Source organism: Telopea speciosissima, chromosome 3, assembly GCF_018873765.1.
Source record: "Telopea speciosissima isolate NSW1024214 ecotype Mountain lineage chromosome 3, Tspe_v1, whole genome shotgun sequence".
Taxonomy (NCBI): Eukaryota; Viridiplantae; Streptophyta; class Magnoliopsida; order Proteales; family Proteaceae; genus Telopea; species Telopea speciosissima.
The window spans coordinates 8,194,903-8,219,169 of NC_057918.1; the positions used below are offsets into that span (position 1 = coordinate 8,194,903).

Sequence of the window (24,267 nt, forward strand, 5' to 3'; positions counted from 1 at the left end):
GTCACCAAAGTGTGAACTAACAAATTATAACCTCATATATTTTTTTTCCCTTCTTTTATTATTTTCCAAAAATTGTTTAACGAGGGTAAATCTATCATTTAACATAGAAACTGCATTAAATGATAATTTTTTTGAAAATCTTTTTTTATCCATGCATTAAACAACTTTTGGAAATAAGAGAGGGATCAAAAAAATAAGGTTATAATTTGTTAGTTCACACTTTGGTGACAAGAAGTTATTCTCTTATTGTTCCCTATTACTCTTTTTTGTTACAAAAAAGATGGGTTACAATCCTGTTGCCAACCTTGGTTACAATAAGATTTTTTTTATTTTTATTTTTACATAAAAAGAGAAAATTGTAAAATGGACAGTCATTGTCGGGTGAAAGGACTTGAGTACTAATCAAGTGAGAAACCAAAGTTTGTTTCCCTCCAAAAACCACTTTTCTCTTTTTTGAAGAACACATAATTTAGAAACGTTTGTAGCCAGGAGAGATCAGGGTAATTACTTCCCAAAGAATTAGTTTTACCATCGTAACAAGAGAATGAATCATCTGCACGTACCAACAGGTGAATATACATGTGAGAGTCAATCACATTTTAATTTTATTTCCATAAAAACCCCTCCTCACCTTGTAAATGGAAAAAATAGGACAGATGATTAACTCTCACATGTACGTTCACATGTTGGTACGTGCAGTGGAACCGAACTCTGTAACAACTTACTTTTCATTTTTCAGGTTTCAATCATATAAAAGGATTCAACTAAATTCCAGATATTTACAGAGGATGTAGATAATATGCACAACCTTCAAAAGTTCCAGTTTCTATGGCTGTCCCATTTTCTTCTACACGAGATTTCAAAGATGGCTTCATGCGCCATCAGCTACTTTCTACAGTGTCTTCTGTGGCCCTTTTAACGTATCTATTGATATTCACACCTATTCACAAACTTCTAATGACGCTCCACAGTCCAGGTACAGGTAGTATCAGTGACTTCTACAAGCTAATTCAGTAAAGTTGTACACAATCTCAGCAGTGATACACAAGGGATAGATGATCCTGAGAAAGCATGGTATTCTCAATATATACAAGAGGCCATACATTTCTGTGCAGATGATGCCATAAGCAAACCCCACCTCAGGAGCAAATGCCCCCATTCAGTCCATATCATCAGTGAACAATCGAAATGATCCTCAGTGTTCCCTACTCAAGCATCATCACCTGAGATACAGGTGATGATTCCCTGCTGCTAAGATCCTCCATTTTAGCATTTTCAAACTCTTCATTAAGCAATTCTCGAATCCTCTCTCTAAGTCCTGAGGCCTCTTCAGGTTCGAACCAGCGTTCGCCAAACTGAAGAACTAGAAGACATTAACGAAAGGAAAACAGTAGGACAAATGCCAATAGCTTTGAACTTGGAATATCTTACCATTGGTATATTTTTCTTCTTTATCCTTTCAGGGGCCTCCTCGATGAACCGCTCCATGAAGTAAAGCACAAAGATGCCACAATCATAGTCATTTTTCTGTTGGGGAACCTGCAAAGGATCACAGGGGAATCCCATAAGCAAAAACGTAAACCGGAAATTATTAAGTTTGCACTATGAGAAATGAATACTTCAGAACTACCTCACTGACTAGAATGAAAATACAACAATCTTGGGTAAAACAGAAAGGAAATAGAACAAAAAATAGCCCCTCATACAAACAGAAGTAAAGCCTGAAATAACAACAGCAGTGGAAAGGCAAAAGCCACAGAAAAACATAGAACTAGGTGGCACTGATTATAATTTAACATAAAGCCAACACGGAAACTAGACCTAGCACTCCTTGATTGGGCAAAAGATGCATAGCACCTAAACGTCTATTTATTGTTCTTCCATTGGTAGGCCGGAAATGTGTATAGGAAGCCACATAACAAGTAAAGAAATACAAAAGTATGTTACATATACATTAATAAGGGAGAAAAAAAGATATGCAAGGAATATAACAGCTAAGAAAACAATTGTGAGAAAAACAAGCACAAAACTTGGGATACATGCCACACATCTTCCAAGATTTTTACCATGATTCTTCTCTCAGTGATTTTATCTTGAAGGTTTCTCCACTCTCCATCTCCAATGGAAGGGTCCAGAGGTGCAACTTCTTCACTTACGTATTTCCATTCTTCTTTTAAAAATCTGAAAAACATAAAGTATAGAAATTTAATCTTTATACAAACAAAACACAATTGAATTAGCAAATATGATTCCAAATTAACAAGTACTATAAAAAAATCCCATGAAAGGGGCCATCAGCAGGTATGAGACATGCTTTCACAGGATCCTGGGAGGGATGGATGGTAGCTGGTCCTAACCTCCAGCATTTTTTCTATGAAGAAGCCAATCTTAAACTTAACCTGTGTCTTCACACTCACAGTTCTTTTTGTTTCTCATTTTTTCAGGTATAGATCACCAGATAGTACATTAACACTCACCAATACACTTTAGCTCACCTTAATTCTCTCATGCTCGTGCATACATAATATGCCAAGGATGTCATACGACATAATGGTCACCACCCAGATTTTATAGAAGAATAACTAAAACCAAATAGATTGCCAAAATCACATAATGAAGTTCAAACAAATATAAACGGATAAAAATCGATAGAAAGCGTAGTTGCGCTAAACTCTGATAGTATCAAAGAGTTTATAGGAATGGATAATAATAACTCATAACTGCACTGCAAGAAAGGGCTTCCATGGTCTCACCTTCTTATGTTCTCAAAAATTTCACTACTTGTGTGGCATCCCAATGAATCCAAATGGAGGAGTATAATATGTCCCGATTCCTCATCCTTCTCCGGGTTACAAATAATTAGCAAGCTCCAGTGCTTTCTGATTCCATCAGAAACCAGAAAAAAATAAATAAATAAAGGTCAAGCATAAAGTTGACTGGCACCCATTTCTGCATGAGATAAGAAATGGAAATGAGGGGTTAAAACACGGGGAATGGGAAGAAATGCAATCAATACCATCTATAAACTTCCAATCCTTATAGGCAGCTCAGGAAAAACATCAGTTCAGGGATCAAAGTTTTAAACCAACTCTTTTACAACCTTTGAAATGATTGCTTTACAAAAAAGGAATGATTATTATAAGAATATCAACGCTTAGATGACCAGTAAGGGAGAGAAGAAAACCGAGAGAAGGGAAAAGCTAGAACACGATAGACTAGACTGCTCTATCGTGAACTGCTATAATCCTTCATATAAAGTAGAACTGACTCTGAGTAGGAAGTCTACCAAGAGTCAAAAGACTTGTTACAATGAAAGAAAAGTAAACAACTACCTAGTCAAATAAGCCTAATTAAAATAGTAAAGAGAACAACTCTAATTACAATTGGAAAGAGAAATAATAAATAAGCTATTAGACATGATCCCATGGAACATGCATGGAACACAACCCCACTTTTTAACACTCCCCCTCAAGCTGGAGTATATATATCTCCCATACCCAGCTTGGAACCAGTAAGAAATGCAAGCCGGAATAGTGCCTTTGTGAACATATCACAAATGAAGTCGAAATCAGCTTTGCATAACCGCATTTCTCACAAAAATGACAATCGACCTCAAATGCTTAGTTCTCTCGTGAAAGACCAGATTACTGGCAATATAAATCATAGCTTGATTATTACAATACATCTTCATACGTTTATCAACTGATAACCCCAATTCTTATATGAGAGATTTCAACCACATCAATTTCATTACAGTATCTGTCATAGCTCTATACTCGATCTCTACACTTGATCGAGCCACTTATATTCCAAGTCACAAGATTACCACCAACAAATGTGCAATATCTAGTAGTTCATATGTGATCATTGATAGCAACAGCCCAATCAGCATCAAAGTAACCCACAATATCAATGTGATAATGGCATCGATAAACAAGACCTTTGCCAGGAGCACCTTTAAGATACCTTAGAATGCGGCAAGCAGCATCCCAGTGAGCTTGTTTAGGATTCTCCATAAATTGACTAACAAATCTAATTGCAAAGGAAATATCAGGACGACTAACATTCAAATAGATAAGTTCCCAAACCAGCCTTTTGTACTAATGTTTATCCATAAAATCTTTGTCATCACACGCCCCATGCTTCAAATTAGGATCCAAAGGGTTATCAACAGATTTACATCCCAACATGCCAGTCTCAGACAGAAGATCAAGCACATACTTCCTCTGAGACAAATTGACACCCCTCTTGCAACGAACAACTTCAATTCCTAAGAAGTATCTAAGCATCCCCAAGTTCATCTAAAAATGCCGATGTAGATATGCCTTGACATTTTCGATACTAGAAGAGTCATTACCAGAAATAATAATATCATAAACGTACACAACAAAAATTACAACCTTAACCCCATGATGACGAAAAAATAAGGTGAGTCAGAGATGCACCGAGTGAATCCATAACCACCAATAACTTTACTGAAGTTATCAAACCATGCATGAGGAGATTGTTTTAGCCCATAAATCACTAGTGAAGACAACACACTTTGGACACATTCTCCCCTTGAGCAACATAACCAGGAGTTACTCCATATAGACCTCTTCCTCAAGATCACCATAAAGAAAGGCATTCTTGATAACTAGCTGAAACATGGGCCAATAAGGTTAACATCTAGCGAGATAAGAACACAAACAAAATTTAGATGAGTCACAGGGGAGAGAGAGTCTCAAAATAGTTGACACCATACATCTAAGTATGTACTTTGGCAACCAAGAGAGCTTTCAGTTGCTCAACTAATAAATCTAGTAGACACTTTATTGTATACACCAAACGACACCTCACAAGCTCCTTTCCCGAGGGTAAGTCAGTAAGACGCCATGTTCGACGACCCAACAAAGCATCCATCTCAACATTCATAGCATTAGATGCGATAAAGCTTCCTAGTACTAGTAGGCACACACATAGTAGAGAGAGAGAAAGCAAAATTGTGAAGTAAAGGTGGAAAATGAGACACAGTAACAAATTGAGAAATAGGATAAATAATATGAGATTGTTGAGTACAAGTGGAGAAATAAGAAAATCAGCATCCATCTGACAACTCTCAACAAAGAAGTATGGTATAGTTTCAAAATATGTAACATCGATCCTTGTCAGTAGATAGATCCAGTAGAGTATTACAGCAGCTATTTGAGTTACTGTTGCATGTATTATATGGTAAGGAAACCCTAGATTGATTAGGGTTTCATAGATTAGGCAGAACAGCAGAATAGGTTGATGAAGGTCCTATTTGGACAATCAAACCAGAAATTGAATATGAGAGACGGTGAGATCAACAAAGCTCTGATACCATGTAATAATATCAAAGCTTAGATGACCAGTAACAGAGAGAAGGAGGAGAAAAGAAAAAACCGAGAGAGGGGAAAAGCTAGAACATGATAGACTAAACTGCTCTATCGTGAACAGCTATAATCTTTTATACAAAGTAGAACCAACTCTTAGTAGGAAGTCTACTAAGAGTCAAAGACTTCCTACAATGAAAGGAAAGTAAACAACTACTTAGTCTAATAAGCCTAACTACAATAGGAAAGAGAATAATTTTATTTACAATAGGAAAGAGAAATAATAACTATGTCATTAGACATGATCCCATGGTACACTATTCCAAGGAACACCACACTGTACACGGTTTAACAATTATCCTACATTTTGCATTTCTAAAAGGAGACCCATGCAAACAGTTCAAAGTAAATTCAGTTGGCATAATTGTCTCTCAGCATAAAAAGAACTACTGCTTCACCAAGAAAAATGCCCAACATATGCTACACTATTAATCTAACAACATATCAGTGGCAAGTGATTTGGAAAATGGAAAAATGAAATATAATCCCTGCTTTCCTTTTTATACTTACATGTATTTCAGTCTGTAAGCATGCCTTTTAAATATCAATCAGGCATTCGAGAGTCCAGTTTTTCTGGACAAACACCTGTTTTTGCCATGTGGCAAAGTCAGATGGGGCTGAAATTTTGTAGACAGGTAGACCCCAAGGGCCCTCTGCTCACATGTCAATTTTCAGCACAAATGGACTTTTCCAAGTGGCAAATAAAGCGTTGAAAAATTAAGGACCACCAAAATAATGCACAGGAAGGTATGCCCTTACATGGGAGGGCAAATGATTGAATTTGGTGGTCTGATATTTTACAAATGACCAATCTAGATCATTACCTACACATATCCAATGGCTGGAATTCCAAATCACTCTTACACATGGCAAAACTAGCAGTGCCCGTCCACATATTCCCTCTAGACGTGCCCAAACAAAGACATTTTTACTGGCAAATAATTTGAAACAACTTACTTTTCATGTATCGGCAAAAGTATGTATGCCTTCTGAAAAATATTGACACCTTTCCACCACCTTCTGAATTTCACGAATGCATCCTTCTGACTCCTCTACAATAAAAACAGAAAATAAGTAATACATAAGAATGACTTTCCAAAAATCAAGGTCTTTAAAATGCAACAGTTGGAATTTCATAACATACCAAAGAATTATTACCAAACTCTGAGAAGGTGTGATAATTCAAATGCACTTGCTTAAGACCACCATGGGTAGAAACCATCTAATGGATCTCACCAATGTTCAATGAGAGACTTGGTGAATTTTTTTCAACTGGTAACAAATAGTTAATGACTAATGAAAATCAAATTGGCCTAGTACTGTATTCCTTTGTTCAGACGAGGAATAACAAAACGGAAAATCTTGGTCCAATCAATGCCAAGCTTCTTACTTTATAGACATACCAATGAATGATAGATCACTGAGTCAGAAGTTGGTACACAATAGAAACCATCTAATGGATCTCACCAATGTTCAATGAGAGACTTGGTGAATTTTTTTCAACTGGTAACAAATAGTTAATGACTAATGAAAATCAAATAGGCCTAGTACTGTATTCCTTTGTTCAGACGAGGAATAACAAAACGGAAAATCTTGGTCCAATCAATGCCAAGCTTCTTACTTTATAGACATATTTATAGACATACCAATGAATGATAGATCACTGAGTCAGAAGTTGGTACACAATTAATGAAAATTATAAAATAATTGTAACAAATCATGCCAACTTGGATACCTAGTACATGTAAGCAGAGTTGCATATCAGAACCAAGATTCAGTTGCTTGGAGAATGAAGCAGTATTGTCAGAGTTTACGCAGAAAATTACCTTGTCTGATACAGCTTCCTTAAGCTTCTCATAGAAATATGTATTGAAAAAATGATAATCACCTCTTGGTCTACCTGTTGGGGACACCAGTCTCCGTAGATATCTAGCACAATAAGCCAGAAAATTTTATCAATGGAAGCTTTACTAGCCACTAAAATTAAATTTCCACTAATGCAAACTACAACAATGGCATAACATGGGCCGCAAAAGCCATTCTGCCATAAATAAAAGACAAATAGTATGATGAATTGTGGTTCTTGGTTTTGTAATCTGATTTTTGCGTAACACCAGCTAATGATAGTTGGTTATATATCCTCACTACATTAATAGTGATGCAGATCATAGAGAGGAGATTTGGAGGATATTCCTGAATATCCTGACAAAAGAAAAGATGATGGCTTTGTGCTTTTTTTCCTTGTGAGATGCAGTTGCACGGTGAGAGGCTTTGCAGAGTCGGTGTGATGCTGATGGAAGCTTAGGTGGGATCCCCAAGTCATATCCTTTTCTTTTTGCTATCATTTGTAAATAAATTTTAAAAAAAACAAATTAAAAAGAGTTGAAAAAAAAACCCATCATCGATTTAGGTTCATCTCACATTACAATTTTGTTGCGACTGATTCCTCGTTGGCTTTACTGGTTTGAGATCGATTCCGCATTATTTGGTATAAGAGCAATGGAGGGACAACAGACGAAGTCGATGATTGCTGAGTTCTACTTCCAATTGAAGGCTGATCAAGCGGATTTGATTCCTCGACTTTTCAAAATTCAAGGACGTCCATGCCAAGGAGAAATGATACAGATCATAAGTAGGGGATATGGAGAATATTCTAGAATATCAATAGGAGATTTGAGTGAGGAATATAATGTTAAAGATATTCCAGCTACTATGGGGATTGTGGGTTTCACTTTCTGACGTCTTACTTTCTATTTTGCAGGGTTGGATAGATATGCTACAATCCAACCATAGTTTCAATATTGTAATGTTCTAGATATTTCCTATTTTGAAGGAAGACTTAAGTTATAACGGATCCTCCTACCATACTAGAGGTTTCCTATTTTGTTGGTTTCTATGAAGTTATAAATAAAGGCAAAGGGGCTTAGACCCTGTAACAATTGGGGGGAAAAGCGAGTTTTGGCTTCAACCTTATTGCTGAAGTGGTGATGATGTCCTTTTGGACTGTGGTGATGCCAGTTCCAGCCCTCTTGCTGGTGATTCCAAATCAGACCTTACTGTGGTGACTCAATAGGTTGGATATGGTGGTGATTCCATTCCCACAGGCCTTGGTTATACCTAAGCGGCTAAGAGTGTCAAAACCTAACCTAAACCGAACCGGTAAAACCGGCCTGGCCCGACCCACTTGAGCCCGATCCAAACCGAACCAAGGCCTTATCGGTTCACATTCGGTTTAGATTAGAGCATACTTCGTTTCGTCTCGGTTCGGGCTAAACCGACGTGCCACCAATTGGCCCACCTAATAGGACCGAACCGAATACTACAACCCACCCTCAAACCCTATATACTCTACTTATTCCCTACCCAAAACAGCCTATATCTGGGTTTCAAACCAAACTGAACCCGAGTCCAACCTGAACCGAAAGCGGCCCGAAACCGAAAAGTCCTTATCGGTTCGGTTTCGTTTTCCTGAAACCCACACCGAAACCGAAAAAAACCGAACTGCCCGATTGACACCCTTAGTTATATCCTTTCTTGTCTCTTCTTTCATATGAAAGAAAAAAAACGAGAGAGTTGAAAAAAAATTCCATTATCGATGTACGTTTGTCTCATATAACGATCCTATTGTGATTGATCTCTCACTCGCTTTACTGGTTTGAGATTGATTCCGCATTAAATAGACTTCAACAGTCTTCCTTAATAAACTCCTTTACTTCATAAAATAAATAAAGAAGTAAGCAGGGTATTAAAAATAATAAGATGAGGCGTACGTACAAAACTCTTAATACAAACTCACCGAATGTAAAAATTCATAATAATTGACGATAAAAAAGCTTCAGGAGCAAGGCAGGCAATGTCTGAGTAACAAAGTTCAACGGATTCTGGATCATTTCTGTATTCGCAAATAAGTACATGGTTACAAGAACATGAAAGTCAAAACCGAAGCAACCAGTAGCTTTTGCTATTTATATTCTGCATAATTTCCAGAACATAGACTTGGTGTGGTACCTGGAAGGGTAGTAGATTTTTGTATCCTTCTTCCTGAAAAAGGGCCGTTCATCAAATCATTTGCCAACTCTATAGATATTTGTGCAGCTGGGACAGAAAAAGAAACAAAGATAGTATTGAAAGATTTAATTACTGTCCAATTGGTTGGCCTGCTTGCAGAGTAGTTTCCACAGAAGGACAATCTTCTTCATCGACAAGAACCACAGTCTGGTGACTCTGGCCCTGTTTCATAGTCTGGTGACTCTGGCCCTGTTCATAAGTGTCAGAATGGATCCAGTACGAACATATATGGAACAAAAATTACAGGCTAAAATTAGCGCAGATTTTAATGATGGAAGCGTGTATTTTAATAGAAAACCAAGAGACACACAAAAAGCAACCAACAAAAGAAAAGTAGTTAAAAGCATCCTTCAATAGTTCAACCTATCTAGCAATGTTTAAGGTTTCACCGAAATTTCGTGAAATATATAGGTTTCCCAAGATGACGAAACGAAACTCCATGCAACATGTAAAAAGAACAAGGTTTCAGTCAAAATTTCAACGAAATATTTGTTCCACGTTTTGGTACTGTTTCGACCGAAATTATACAAACCTTTAATATAAAAAATGTATAGTTTCAAACAAAATGGGTCAAAATTTAGACCCATTTCGTTGGTTTTGTTGGTTTTAACTCTAAGATTTATGGAAACTTAGTTTTTTGTGATTTGTAACCAAATCACTCACATAAAACTGTAAAAGTGTGGAACAAATTGTTGGGTAGTAATGGAACACATCGAATGTGACAATTTGTTGCATTTGTGGAAGTATTTTGCAAGATTCAAAGTAATGCATGAAACTGTCCTCTAGTACTAAATTTTGGGTGGAATAGGCCATATTAGAGAATGTAAACAGCAACGTACAGTACATACTACCAACCAAGGGTCTGAAGTCAAACTACCCTTTTGGGTTTGTTTTTTTATAGACCAAGGGCTATATTTAGCGGTCCTAAAATAGGGTTTCCTAGAAGTTTCGGGACTAATAAAGCCATTTTGGCCTTGAAACCAACTATCAAAACCATCCACCAAAACCTTCTAAGTTTTGACCAAAATTTTGCGATTTCACAAAATATTTTGAAACCTAGAACCTTGCTATCTAGAGACCTTCGATTTCTCAAGTATGTCCCTAAATATTTCTAGGTTGAATGTAAGATCTCCCAAGCAGTATAATAAAGAATTAATAATAGGAGCCATGACCATTGGAGAACATGTGTAAACACCAACACAGCACTGAATTGATGTCTAGGTGTATCAATTATTATCAATTAAACTTTTTTTCCAAAGAAGATGCAAAACCACCAATCGTGGTAAGCTATAACTACCTTAAACATAGATGTAAGGAAAAAAAAAGCAACTTAAGTGTATTGCGCACACATTTACATATAAAAGTATTTTTCTTCTCCTTGATGACACTAGATAAGTGTGTCAATCGGTTTGTGTTTGATTTCGGTTAATCAGGTTCTGAAATGGGTTAAAGGTTTTTACTCGGTTTCTACTCCTACTCAAACACAGTGTTCTCTGGCTTCTTCCCCTTGTACCGTTGCTTTCATCACTGCCATTCCAGCCAACCCAGCAGCTACTGCTTCATAAAATTGGTAGCTTTCCAGTGAAACAAAAAACAATTGCAGAAAATAGGAAATACTAGGAGTGAGGTTGGAATTGAACTTGATGAGTTCTAAATTTTCATGAAACCGTACCAAAAAGCCAAGATATAAGACAGAGCAACAAGAAAGCTTCTTTTTAAGGTCCCATATATTAACCTCGCTTCTGTAATGAATTCGAGAACAGAGAGAGGACCTCAATTTTTTTTTTCTAACAAAGATTAGTGCATACTATAGGTAGGAACATAAGGGCACAGAAGCCTCGCAGATGAATCACCGAACCAGCGGATAAGACTCCTAAATTCCATCTATGAAGCTACCAAGTGATACAAAGACAAGAAAATTTTGCACATTCCAACGAAAACACTCTTTGAATGAAGGACCAGAAACAGAGCAACTACCAAAAAACAACCAAATAAAAGAGCAAAATCCAGACGAGAAACAACCCAATATCTTCGAACTTCAATCATAGCAGAGGATAGAATAAGCAATAGAAAACCAGTTCGTTCCAACAACTCACAACCTTTTTTCCAAAACCCAAGAAACGCCAGAAAGCCATCAAAGCAACCCAAATAGCAATATCGACAAAGTAGCAAAGCTTCTTCTTGCTAGGCAAGTGGGACGATGGGCTGTAGAGGAGTGTGCCGTATTTATTGCAACAGACCTCACGGTCGTCAGTATCGGCGAAATCGTACTTTCTTCAGGATGTGGAGATTTTGGGTTTGGCGGTGGCAGAAGGGTCGAGATGCTCCAACCGTCGCCTTTCTCAGTTTATCTACCTTTCTTGCAGTCCGGCACCCTTTCCCTCTCCTTTTCTCTCTCTCTCTGCGAAGTGCACGTGCCGGAAGGAGGAATCCCGACGTTTTTAACAAAGGTCTGTTATTTTGAAAGGTTGGGTTGAATTTTGCGCAGCCAGTTCTGATTTACAAGACAATTAGCATCCTTCATCAAATAACTCTGCAAAAATCTACACACTGCCCTTATGTGAAGAAATCTCATAATGGCACACAGTTCAAGATATCGGCATTGGTATTTGGTATCAGTATCAAAACCGACCGTATCAGTTTAATCATAGCAATCAATAGGCAGATACTGACGACCAATACCGTGGCGGTGGTATCAGTACAGTACAGGAGGGGGTAAATTAATTCTATAAAATCAATATAAATATTTTTTAGGGAGAATGTTCTCCCCAGCACAGGCTGCGCCAGGCACATGGGCAGCCTGTGCAGAGGGCAAGGTGGTCATTGCACCCACCCCACCCCACGCCCCATATTTTCCAAAATAAAATGATCCAATCAAACCCCATACAATCGAATCATATAGAAATTGGTATTGAGCGAGAGCAATTTTTTACACTTGAGACTATGGATGGCATGATTCCCATACAATGAGATTCACATGTGTTTTACCAAAACAAGATTCACATGTGAATAACGAGAGAATATTATGTGACAACCTTAAGTGTATGCACTACGCAGCATTTTCCTCGTGTGAGACAACTTAGGAAGAAAGTTTTCTGTAAGGGTGTGAGCATCCAACGCCCAGACATAAAAGGGGTGAAATGACCTCCCTACCCCCATGATTGGGGTACGCATGCTCTCCCATTGTGCCCCACGTGAACAGGGAGTCAGGGACCACATTCCTTCCACAAAGAACTATCCCGCAACAATTTTCAGCGAAAAAAGCATTGTCCAACAATGTCCCCCCATGCCATTTCACATGGGGGAGTGAAATGACCACCCAACCCTTAGATGCTTGTGAGCGCTCCCATTCCCCCCTCCCCCCCAACGCAACCTGGCAACAAAACCCTTTCCAAAAACTTAGGCAATATGAAAGAGGGTTCTCCAACTTGGAGGCTTAGAGAACACGTCAATCATAGGTGTGGCACCGCACGGTTCAACAATATAATTGCACGGTATTTGCCAAAACCCTAACTTTTTTTTCATAAAAAATTCCTAATTGTTATGGTTTTCTCCTTTATGTGCCTTCAATTTTTATAATTGTTCCTTCTGGCATTTTTTTGGCCTGGTCTATCTACTGTTTATAGCCACTGTCTTGTTTTGGTAAATTATGTTGTTTAAAAAGAGCAATTGCATATGAATGCTGCATTCATGGGTAAATGATGCAAAAGAAGGTACCTTTCTAGTCCACGAATCAAGGGAACTCTGGAGCAGAGAAGATTTCCTCCTAGTCAAGATTAAAAAGTTAAAAAAAAAGTTCTATTCAAGACATAAACAAACCAGAGGTTATAGAACAAACAACCTACATTAGTCATGAGAAAGAAAACAAAAGTTCAAATGGCTACATAGATCCATAAGTGATACATGAAATCACCATTTATACATGACCACAAAATACATCAAAGTAGATCTATAAAAAGTAATACAAGAAGGAATGTTGCAAAACACTAGGACTTTAAGGTATTGAGCACAATTTATTTTCAGCATATAACTCAATTCTTACCTTCCTGCGGTTGTATTCAGTCACTGTAGTTCTAGGATGTTTTACCTTTTAAGAGCAATATACTTTCTTTCTTCTATCTGTTTTTTAATACAAATGGCACATGGCTTTGTTTCCTTCTTTTTTTTCTTTTTTTTTTTTTTTGGGGGGGGAAGAGAAGTGGGATTTTCTTTTTAGAACTCAATCTGAAACATTAAACTAGGTTATTTAAACAAAATTGTAGCTTCATTTTCTTATGTTTTTTGTATTATTTTAACTTTTACTACCTTTGAAAGAATCAGAAGAATAAAACAAAGTATTCCTATTGATCCTATCTTCTGCACTTTTTTTATGTCACAATTCAGGCTGTCCAGAACAAGCAGTTGCAATAAGAGCACCAATTGCTAGGACGAAGCACTTCAATGAACATCCTCTTTTTCTAACATTGGTTTAAATAGGCTTCACATGGTGCAACAACAGCCATGTATATCAAAGAAGCAGAGGAAGTGCCGAAACAAGTTATAAAAAACTCGGAACCATTGTTACCAGGAAGTTTAGAAAAAGAATGGTGGGTATCAGTTCCAGCCCCCTATGGTGTACAGAAGGAAACACCATGACCTTAATTCGAGTGACTCCCATGTTTAATTGGAAGCTTTATGAAGATATGGGGCCCACGAGGGAGTTGGGATTATTATGTGGCTTAGATGTGAGCCTTGTTTTCCCTAACAGTGCCAAAACTACAAGATCCTGCATAAGAGAGAGAGAGACTGTTGACCATAATTTTGACCAAACATTCCCCATAATTCCAACAGACAGACCAGCAAAATAGCACAATCATCACAAAACTATAGATGAAAGAGGTACATTAAAAATACAATTAAACAATCATAACATTTTCAGTGCAATAGCAGCAGCAACAGCAGTGAAACAAAAAACAGTTGGGAGATAATTCGCAACCAAATCAGCAAATTATGTAACACTGTAATATTGAAAGATCAAACTATAATTGAAATAAAAAAGCTTACTTCTTGAAGAAATGGCCAGACAAGTTTTCCTCCTGATGATCAAGAGAACTGGGAGCAATTCCCTTTTGATCACCTTTTTTTTTTTTTTTTTTTTTGATAAAAATTCCCTTTTGATCACCACCATTTGAGCATCGCTGTCTATCTTTATCATGACAGCCAATATTCATAAACTTAAAGGGTGAATCTCTTGAAGACACTAAACGTGACTGATTTTCCTCATGTATCAAACGTCCATTCTGTCTAGCATCTTGGCGGTCACCAGAGTGTAAATATGAAAATTCCTTAGCAAATGCGTCTCCTCCAACACGAGTACTAGCATCTGACTGATTACAGAAAAGAGAAGCAATTTAGTTGCTCAGTTACAATAGAGACCAAAACAATTGTGTGCATAAAATTGAAAATCCCTTCATACCTTCGTTTCTAAGATTTCAATAAAACAAGAGGTAAATTCTGACTTTGCAGTGACTTGAGATGATTGAAACACGGAATTGGAACCACTGCATGCTCCTGAAATCCTCTCAGTATCAGAAGTTCACAAAATTGAAACCAAAAACCTAAATAACATAAGTTCCTCCAACTAACAATATTCTCAAAGTCCATTCTTCAATGAATCAATGGTGAGACAACCAAAGCCCAGCATATATCAATTGACACAGTTTGCATTTAGCCAAACAAACATAGCCTAAATGCAAGCTAGCCACAAGAGAAAGCAGCAACTCAACAAAGTGAAGTTAGGACAGTCTAAGTTTGCATTTGATAGAAGCATTCTCTCTCTTTTTTCTATTTCTTTTTTGAATAAATTGCATTAGTCATGTAACGTCATTGGAGAACCCAACATATGAAAGTATAGATTAGATATGATCTGTTTGAGCATGAGGTATGAAATCATCCCATTCTGTTTCATATAACAATTGATCGTTTGGAAAGGCATCACAAGCAGGATGACGACAAGTAATAAATGGAAATAAGCTCCTTCTTGAAATCTCAGTCCAAGAGCAAGGACGAGGTTGAAGTAGTTAAAGTCGCCTTATTTTCATGTTTGCTATAAAGGACAAGATTGAAGTAGAGGTGGAAAATGAGGCCAAGAGCAAGGACGAAATCAAGAACACCCCACAAGAAACCATCAAGATCCAGTATGTTCTTAAAGAGATAGACTTTGTGTTACCACCTCGTTTTTTCAACACAAAAGCTCCCAAGGTTGAAGACTTTATTCCTAACATCCACGAGCTGCCAAAGTTTTGTTATGGTTTGAAGACGGATGTTCACCATATAAAGTTGATTCCTTGACTTTGCAAAACTCAAGGTCGAGTTTCTCAAGCCGGGTAGAATTGATGCAGTTTTATCACCTAAATGTGCTTATTTTATTAGAAAATAACCTTTGGATTGGGTTATGTATTTGTTGGCCTGTTGGGCCTTTGATCCAATGTGTTCTCATTGTAATGGGCCTATAATATGGATCGAGGCTAGGTGGGATGCTTAGTCATCAATACTCAAGTAAGTACTCCATTGTTTTCTGCAACTCCATATCCTGTCCGATGATTTCAATTACAATGTTTTTTTGAATTAATTCGATTCCGCTACAATCTAATCCTTGTCGCTAATATCTGACTGCCATTCATATACACATTCATGACTCCATTAAAATTCTGCAAACTAGGGATTGAAACTTGCTATTTTCAAGTCTCATTTGGATCTACCACCTGGATTTTATCCAGATCAGACCAATCTCTCAAATTTGGATTACGGGTTTCAGATTTTTACTGTCTTGACTGTTGACTCAAATCCGACCGTTAGAACATTGTTGTAATCTGGGATTTTCTTATTCCAATATTTTATGATCATTGACCAGAATCTAAGTTCCATCAGATAAGGTTATTGTTGACCTAAATTCTGTTTTAGGCTTTTCCTTGAACCCTATAAAAAGAGGTGTGTAATCTAAACCTAGGGTTCATCCTACTTATCCCCCACCACCAACTACCAAGTAATCCAAAATAAACTCACGTATCTACAGCTGATTCCCCACCTCCTGCCTCTATAAAACAAATTAAAAACGAATAGGAGTAGAGAAAATCACAAATCAACACAGACCAGAAGTCCAAATTTGCAGAAGATCCCAACTGTCCGAGAATTAAGGTGGCTGGCTGGTACAATGTGGGCTGACAGCCAAGTACACCTTGCATCCATCAGTTAGTGCTTAATCTAAGACTTGAGTCAAACAAGGAGCTAGAGCAATCTGGAAAAATACATACAATTTCCAAAATCATTGCTCTTATCAACAGGTTAATGTCTTAATAAGTGAAATCAGTTTCTCTAAGCAATTGTTTGCTTGTTTCGATCTTCTCGAGATCTTCATTGTTTGGCGTTATTCTTCAGCAATTTGCTCCATAGGGAATTACTGCACTGCACGTTCACTTAGCAAGGAAGATATTTTGGCTGGGAGACTATCCTCGTCTGGAGCTTCTTTTGAAATTGTAGTGCTTTGAGACTTCCAAGCAATCAAATCGATTAAGCAATTGACTGGGTAGCAAAGTTACTATTGTCATCCTGTCTAAAGTCTTGGTAACAGAAAAGCATCGTAATGAAACCTCAGAAGGTATTATTTATTACAACCAAAGCCTTAAATATCGGTAGCCAGTGTAGTTTCAAGGATCAGGATTTTTTCAAGAGGATCTAGGAATGATCAGTCCCAGCAAATCCCAATCCCAATCCCAATCAGGATGCACTGGCTGATGCACTAAAAGAATTCGATGATCCAACACAGAAATGAGAATTTGATAGAATCAAGAAGACTGACCTTACATGATTATGGATCCAACACAGCCGATCTCACCAAATAAGTTTATTCTAGAACTGATGCAAACAGAGCTTAAATGCCAGTCCTGTAGCAATTGAGTGCAATGATAAAAACCTTATTTGTCTGGTAGAAGGGTTAAGCTCTTATCTGACTTGTAAAGCTTGTAATTACTAATTTAAATGAAAAATGTTACATTTGAGCCATGGTTGTGAAATTAGAAAGGGTGTTCAGTTGGTTTTAAGCAGTTAGTTGGGCTGGTTACTTTCTAAATCCAGTCCTCCAGTCCTACTAGCCAAAGAGGAAATGTTGTGTATTCCGATTGCTTATAGCCTTGTACCAAATTAGAGTAGAGTTATTGCTCCCCTTGTTTGTGCCATTGAGTTCCTAGTGCTAAAGTGCCCATACGAAACTCTATTGAGTAATGGCTTGTCTGCTATACTTTTCTCTCTTCTTTTTTTCTCCTCTACTTCCTATTTTGCGTTGCTCGCTGTTTTTAGGTTATAGGATTGGTTGTGTTTGTAGTGATTTCTCTTTTGAGTGATTTTCTAGAAATCAAATCAAGCTCATGTTTGGGCCCACCTGTAGGACACAATTTTGCTGCTCCAAATCACATACCTAAAAAGCTAGACATCTGAAATTAGTGAAAAATCCAACACTATGGAAATCCAATACTTCAGTACTAAAACTAAGCAATACACATGCTATGACCGTATGAAGTTATGGTCATCCAATTGAATTCAACAGAGAAAGAAGACTATGAAGTCAGAAACCATTAAAACATATGTCAGAAAAGATATACTTTAAGAGCTTTCAACAATGATTGGCATGAGATCTGAAATCAGTATAAAACTATAAATAGAACAAGAGTTAAAAATATACATAGATATAATTCTGATTCTGAAAGTTGAATAACAAACAGCTAAATCCAAGCAGGATTTCTGGTTTAAGATGGATACAGGTCACAAATAAACTGCACCTCACCCTCATATTGAAGGATCTCAGGAAGGTATTAAATAAATGAATTGAATAAAAAATAATTCATTAAAAAGAAACACTCACATTATGAGGTCAAGGTATAAATATTCTCACCTGAATGACTTAACCTTCGGGACTGGGTGACATTCCTGCAGTCTTCATCAGCCTGATCAACAAAAATGAAGATAAATGATGGAGGTGACAATCTAATATTGATATATGTCAAGCATAAAAGGTTACCAATTGAGAACACATAATTTTAAGTCACAGCACTAGGGCAGAAAGGCAAAAGAATCACTCCCAACATAAGGTGTAGGGATGAAATGGTCGACAATCCCACAAAAACCATAGGTTGAAAAATTAAAAATGGTGTGGCTAGTCAGTTATTGCCACAAAGAAGATAAGAGGGAACACAAACCATCACATGTAAATTCACGTGGAAATTACAGCAACGTTTCATTAGGCTGTTTAAACTGGTTCAAGTCTAGATCAGAAGCATCTTGGTTTACCCTTGTAAAAAAATGGAACTACTGTTCGATAGGGCCTCATTTTTTAAGTCTTTGGACATCAGCCTCTTCCGTTAGTCTTATGTGATATAATAAGAAAATTCTTACGCTCCACCTCCCAAAAAAATTCAAAGCAGCAAGTAAGAACTCATCCATGGAGTCCACTTAGGGAGTTCAATTTTCCTTTACTTTATTTAGATGCTTAGAAGTCCAATAAAATATCAAGCAGCTAGGTTAGTTAGGTAACTAAATTTTTTATTGTTACCAGCGTTACTTAATCAGCCATGGGTCATCACCTGATTTGTCATCCAACTGAATTATACATTAGGCAAGCTACTCAATTTACATTTGAGAGGTTTATTTGATTGTTGAATCGTGATGGAAGTTTCTAAACCTGTCAAATCAAATCAATTTTAATTTTATAATTGATAGAGATTTAGATCTGATCTTGGCTGCTGTTTGCATGTTTTGTTCAATTGTGATGTCAGTTTTTATTTTCATTTCGTCATAGGTTTTTTGGATCTGGAAGTTTCAAAATTTCTTTGCTTGATCTTTATATCAAGATTCAATTCAGATTTAATGCAAACTACTTTTCAGTAATCCTTTCAGACTAAACGCAAACTATTATTGTAAAAAGATCGTTTACATTTCAGAACTTATTATTAAGTTACTTAGTTGTTTCAGCAATCTCTTCAACTTCAACATTAGATTTTTGAGTTCTTTTCTAACTTGATCAGCCTCTAAATTACAATAAGATTCACTACTTTATTTAATTCTTGATACTATCCTCTACTCAGCACAACTCAACTAACCCTTTTCCCAACTAAATGGAGTTGGCTACATGATTCCTGTTTTGCCATTCAACACTGTTTAAAACCACATTTATAGTTAAACTTGAAACATCCATATCTTTTGTCACTACTTCTTCCCTAGTAATATTTGGTCAACCCCAACTTCATTTAGACCATCTAATCTGCAAACTATCACTCCTCCTTACCCTTGCATTCAATGGCCTCCATTGTACATACCCTGACCACCTCAAACAACTCTCCTGCAACTTATCACCTATTGTGGCCACCCCTAATTCACCTCCAATTCATTATTTATCTCTTCGAGTTTATTAGTTTTGGCTACCCTTATTTTATGTGTTGTTTCTTTGTTGTCCAACTAAGCTCCATACAATATCACTAGTTTTATGGCTGTCCAATAACCATGAGGACAGCTTTCATCAGGCCAAATAAGAAAGTGACTCGGATAGAGCAGAGCTTCTTTTTCATCCTGGCAGTCTGGATTCTGCTACAAGGTAGGGGTTCTCCCATGTCATTATGGAAGAGGATTCATCATGCATCATTGTGTGGATCAGGAATGCAGTGAAGAGGCCATATAGATTTGTGCACATCTACACATCAATCACCTAGCATCCACAATGAACCTCTCGTTCTGGTGGAGGTCAAGGACAGTTAGTGAGTCAGCAGAATACTTGGTCAAACAAGAGGTTATGAGACTGAGAATCTGTTTTGAGTATAACTTGCCACAGCAAGCATGAAATTTTTTTTTCCCTCCTATTTTCCAGAGTCTTTCTTTTTTCTTTTCTAATGAGCAACCAGGAGAGAGGTTATTCAGTAGGAGGAATTCCCTACTAACCTAGCACAATAGGATAAAGCCATCTTATAATGAAAACAGATTATGTTACTCAAATGTGGCAAGGTTATGACTTATGATCCAGATATTGCATTTCGTGTAAACATTGGTACTGCTGCTATTGAAGTTCTCTTACAGTTGGCAAATACAATCTTCAGCTAACACACATTCATGAATAGATCTACTGTTGGACAGCCAAATTTATAGTCCCAACTCCCAAGAGCAATTTTTTAATCAGCCAAGTCTCAGTGGAAATTAAGAAGCACATAATACAGAAAATAATAAGAAATATTAGCCCATGTAATCAGACCTAGGATTCCCAAGCATTCACACTTAGAAGTATGAACAATCACCCCCCTCAATTTGAGAACAATTATTAATTCACAATAAAAAATCTGAAATACACGGACCATGACGCAGAAACAGAACTCCCATAAGAGCCATACCATTCCAGCATTTTGCCGAGAACATTTCCAAATCAAATCATATTTACAAGACATTCAAATGATACCAAAAACATGTAATGGGTAGGTTTTGACGCTGAAATTGTCACAAAGAAAAGTAACAGAAAATATAATTGGACTTCTATACTTTTAGGATTAAGAGTATGTATATATATATATAACCCCAGAATACCAACTGCTCTGACCCAAATACAGAGGAAACAAATAATCCAAATATAAATAGCTGTTTGGCCAAACCACAAGTCAGCTGCCCCGTATAACTTTTGGCCTCGTTCAGTGCTATGTGAGTCTTGTAAACAGACTCCTTTGTGCAGTTAGTGCTCCGCATAAGTCTCATATTCCTGAAAATATATAGATTGCAATCTCCTGGTAACAGACATGGAATGGTCCCTCTATATTTAAAATCTAAGATACCCACTTTCCAAACCGATACAAATATTAAATAATAAAAAAAGCAGTGAAGATCAATGTTGTGTTGCTGTATGGCACTGATGAAAGTGTCCAAGCAATAACTTTATAAAACCTGGAAAATACATTATCATACTAGATTTGTCTCAAAATTTTAATATGATAATGTGTCTGGCAATGCAATTTTTTATAGTTTAAGGCTTCTGGTATAAAGATAAGGCTTACTACTGTAAACCCACCCTTTGATCTTAGATTCAGAATGCTCATAATTTTGTGGATTCACAAGAGAGCCAGAACCAGATTCTTTCTGTTAAGTGATAATAGAAGAAATTTTCTGTGTCCTACTTTGACCAGCACAATGCATAAAATGACTCGTCCATGAAACTAAGCACAATGCCAACCTAGCCCCACCATGCAATTCGTAAATATTGGCAAAGTTTGTGTCAAGCGAGACTCTCATAGGATTCTACTAACGTTCAGTATTTGCTTGTCTAGGCCTAGTCTTCGGTGCTTCCACTGCAGGGTGAAATAATGATAAAAAGGGAAAAATACTTGAAACAGACACTGCATACGCCATATATTATACATAGGGTGACGATGTTAAAATCTACAATAGAACTTAACACTCAATGCTACCAGAATAATGGAAAATATTGTATGTAGAATACAAAAATGGGAGAGGGATTGGAGAATCCCACCCCTGGCTAACATTTCTTCTTGATCCTTCCGCATCAAAGTAGATCAATGAGCTGCCATTTGCAGTATTACAGTCGTTGTTTATTCTGACATTAAACCCAGAGACAACTACTCGACCGACCACGTACCAATCTCGGAAGAGACAGAGAAAGGGGAAGGGGTGAAGAAATAACTAAAGAGAACTATACGATAATCCTTGCGTACGGTTCATGAGCATCAACACAAGTAAAAAAAAAAAAAAAACAGAGGCAAGCGTAGTAGCTTTGAGACTTGAAATGACGATCACTATATAAATGCATGGAACAAACAAAATCAGTGCCCCACGAAGCAACCTAATGGGAAAATGGACGAAAGGATAGTAAGAAGACCTGCAATTGAAGGAGGCTTCTGCGATTTTTCTCGTGTTCGAGACGCTGGATTCTAATTCGAAGCTTAGCACCCTTGTCGGACAATTTGGGAGAGAGAATGTTGACGTTTTTTGCTAATCTGCAAATCGTTCCATCCAGGTTATGATCAGAAATGATTTGCAAGTCTTCACTCTGAGAGGATTGCTCGTCACGCACGACATCCAGTTCTGCTGGATCGTCATCGTTATCGAGAATGACGTTCCAGTCGATAACCAGTGGTTTCTTTCCCTCCTTCCCTCCATCCATTTCCACGCCCAACGGAAGCAAAGAAATGAAGAAGACACCTTCAACACTGCCGCACGCAGGTCGGTTGGAATCTGTTTGATGATTCTCTCCGGTTTCTCTCTGCGTCTTTCTTACTCGAAGACGGGGGAAATTGAAAAAAGAGTCCGAATTGGAAGAAGGAAACAAAAATGACAGAAGCAGAGTGAGTAAACCGGGCGGTCATTTGTCGTTATTTTGGAGGGTAAATTAAAGTCGTTGATGTTTATGAGACTTGTCATAGTGACATGTAGTTAAGGATGTCAATTGGGACGGTTCCCGTTATTTGGGAAGGGATGGAGTACTGGTACCGGTACTAAAAGTATTAATCCCAATACCGTTCCATTTAGTTAACGGTACCAAACCTAGATCCCAATCTCAATTACTAGTGGGACAGGATGGTATCGGTTCTTAAACGGTTCTAGGCACTGTAGAAAAGGGGAAAAAAAGTTTAATTGTTTCTAATAAAGCAGGTTTATTAATGTTGTGGGATTTTTTCACTATCATGAAATCTAAGTTGTCTACTGTTTTTTATAAAGCAACTTAAATTATGAAATCATAGTTCGTATAAAAAAAAAATTATGAAATCATAGTTTTACTTCTTCAAACTCCCTAAGATCACATGTAATAAGTTTTTCCTTTTCTTAAATCTAGAGAAGTCCTACAAAATAGAAGAATCCCATTGTGTTTTCTCTTTGATTTTCCCAAACAAAACTTTATTTATCACACATGTCACGTGGTAGTATGGTATGAAATACCTAGTGCAAAAAAGGAAGAACCTAGTACATGTAGTTGGTCGAGGGAGGAGGGAGTAGCACTGTAGCAGGTTCTATGAGAGACTTCAAGCTACGGCTGTTGACCTGTTGTTCCTCTTTGGATTCAAAAGGCAATTAGTGAAACCCTAATGAGTCGTAATTCTTATACCCTTTCTAAAAAAAAAATGATCTTATATACTCTTTCTTTTTAAACGGTGTTAGTAGTTTCGGTACCATCCGGTACCTAATTGGTCTTTCGGTACTGGTACCGTTGGGAATCTTGTCCCATCCCATTTATCATTCGGTACCAAAATCAGATACCAGTACCGTTCTATTAGTAAATGGGACGATCCGATACAGGATTTTAGCGGAACGATATTGGGACGGTTCCCGATTCCAGTCCCAAATTGACACCCTTACATGTAGTAATAACAAACTATAAGGGTGTGTTTGGTTGGCAAGAAAGGGATAAAATAGAAGAAGAAAAAATAAATAAAATAAAAATTTAAGGTATTTTCAGGATGGATGAGGGTTGGGATTTTCTGGCCTGAGTTAGGGCGGGGCCGGGCCTGGGCCCAGTTAAGGGAACTCAGGGTTGGGTTGGACTTTTAAAAGGCCTAGCACAACCTGATCCTGTTGCAATCGTATCACATATAGTCCATGCTCTATGCATAACTCACAAGAAAAGTACCAAAAAAAAAGAGAGAGTATTCCTTGTCAAAGCATTAGTATCATTGAACAAAATGAAACTATGTTATGCGAATTAGTTGTAGAGAATAAGTCCAATGATTTTGTTTAACAATTCAATCTTTCAAAATCAAGTGATTTTATGAGGACTTCGAGATTATTTAAT

The 24,267-nt window shown here is 37.2% G+C and overlaps 1 protein-coding gene across 1 annotated transcript; it reads right to left on the reverse strand.

The window, feature by feature from the left end:
- Positions 1-812: 812 nt before the first annotated feature.
- LOC122654145 (ubiquitin-like-specific protease 1D) lies at positions 813-22,768 on the reverse strand. The gene is made up of 15 exons (XM_043848121.1): positions 22,360-22,768; positions 18,414-18,442; positions 14,920-15,019; positions 14,626-14,830; positions 14,508-14,580; positions 11,564-11,738; positions 9,538-9,653; positions 9,405-9,437; positions 9,193-9,288; positions 7,223-7,325; positions 6,354-6,448; positions 2,754-2,879; positions 2,067-2,181; positions 1,432-1,539; positions 813-1,355 (listed from the first exon to the last, which is right to left on the reverse strand). The coding sequence occupies exons 1-15, from the start codon at positions 22,642-22,644 to the stop codon at positions 1,206-1,208; spliced, it is 1,809 nt and encodes a 602-aa protein (XP_043704056.1). The 5' UTR covers positions 22,645-22,768; the 3' UTR covers positions 813-1,205.
- Between the last annotated feature and the right edge of the window lie 1,499 nt (positions 22,769-24,267).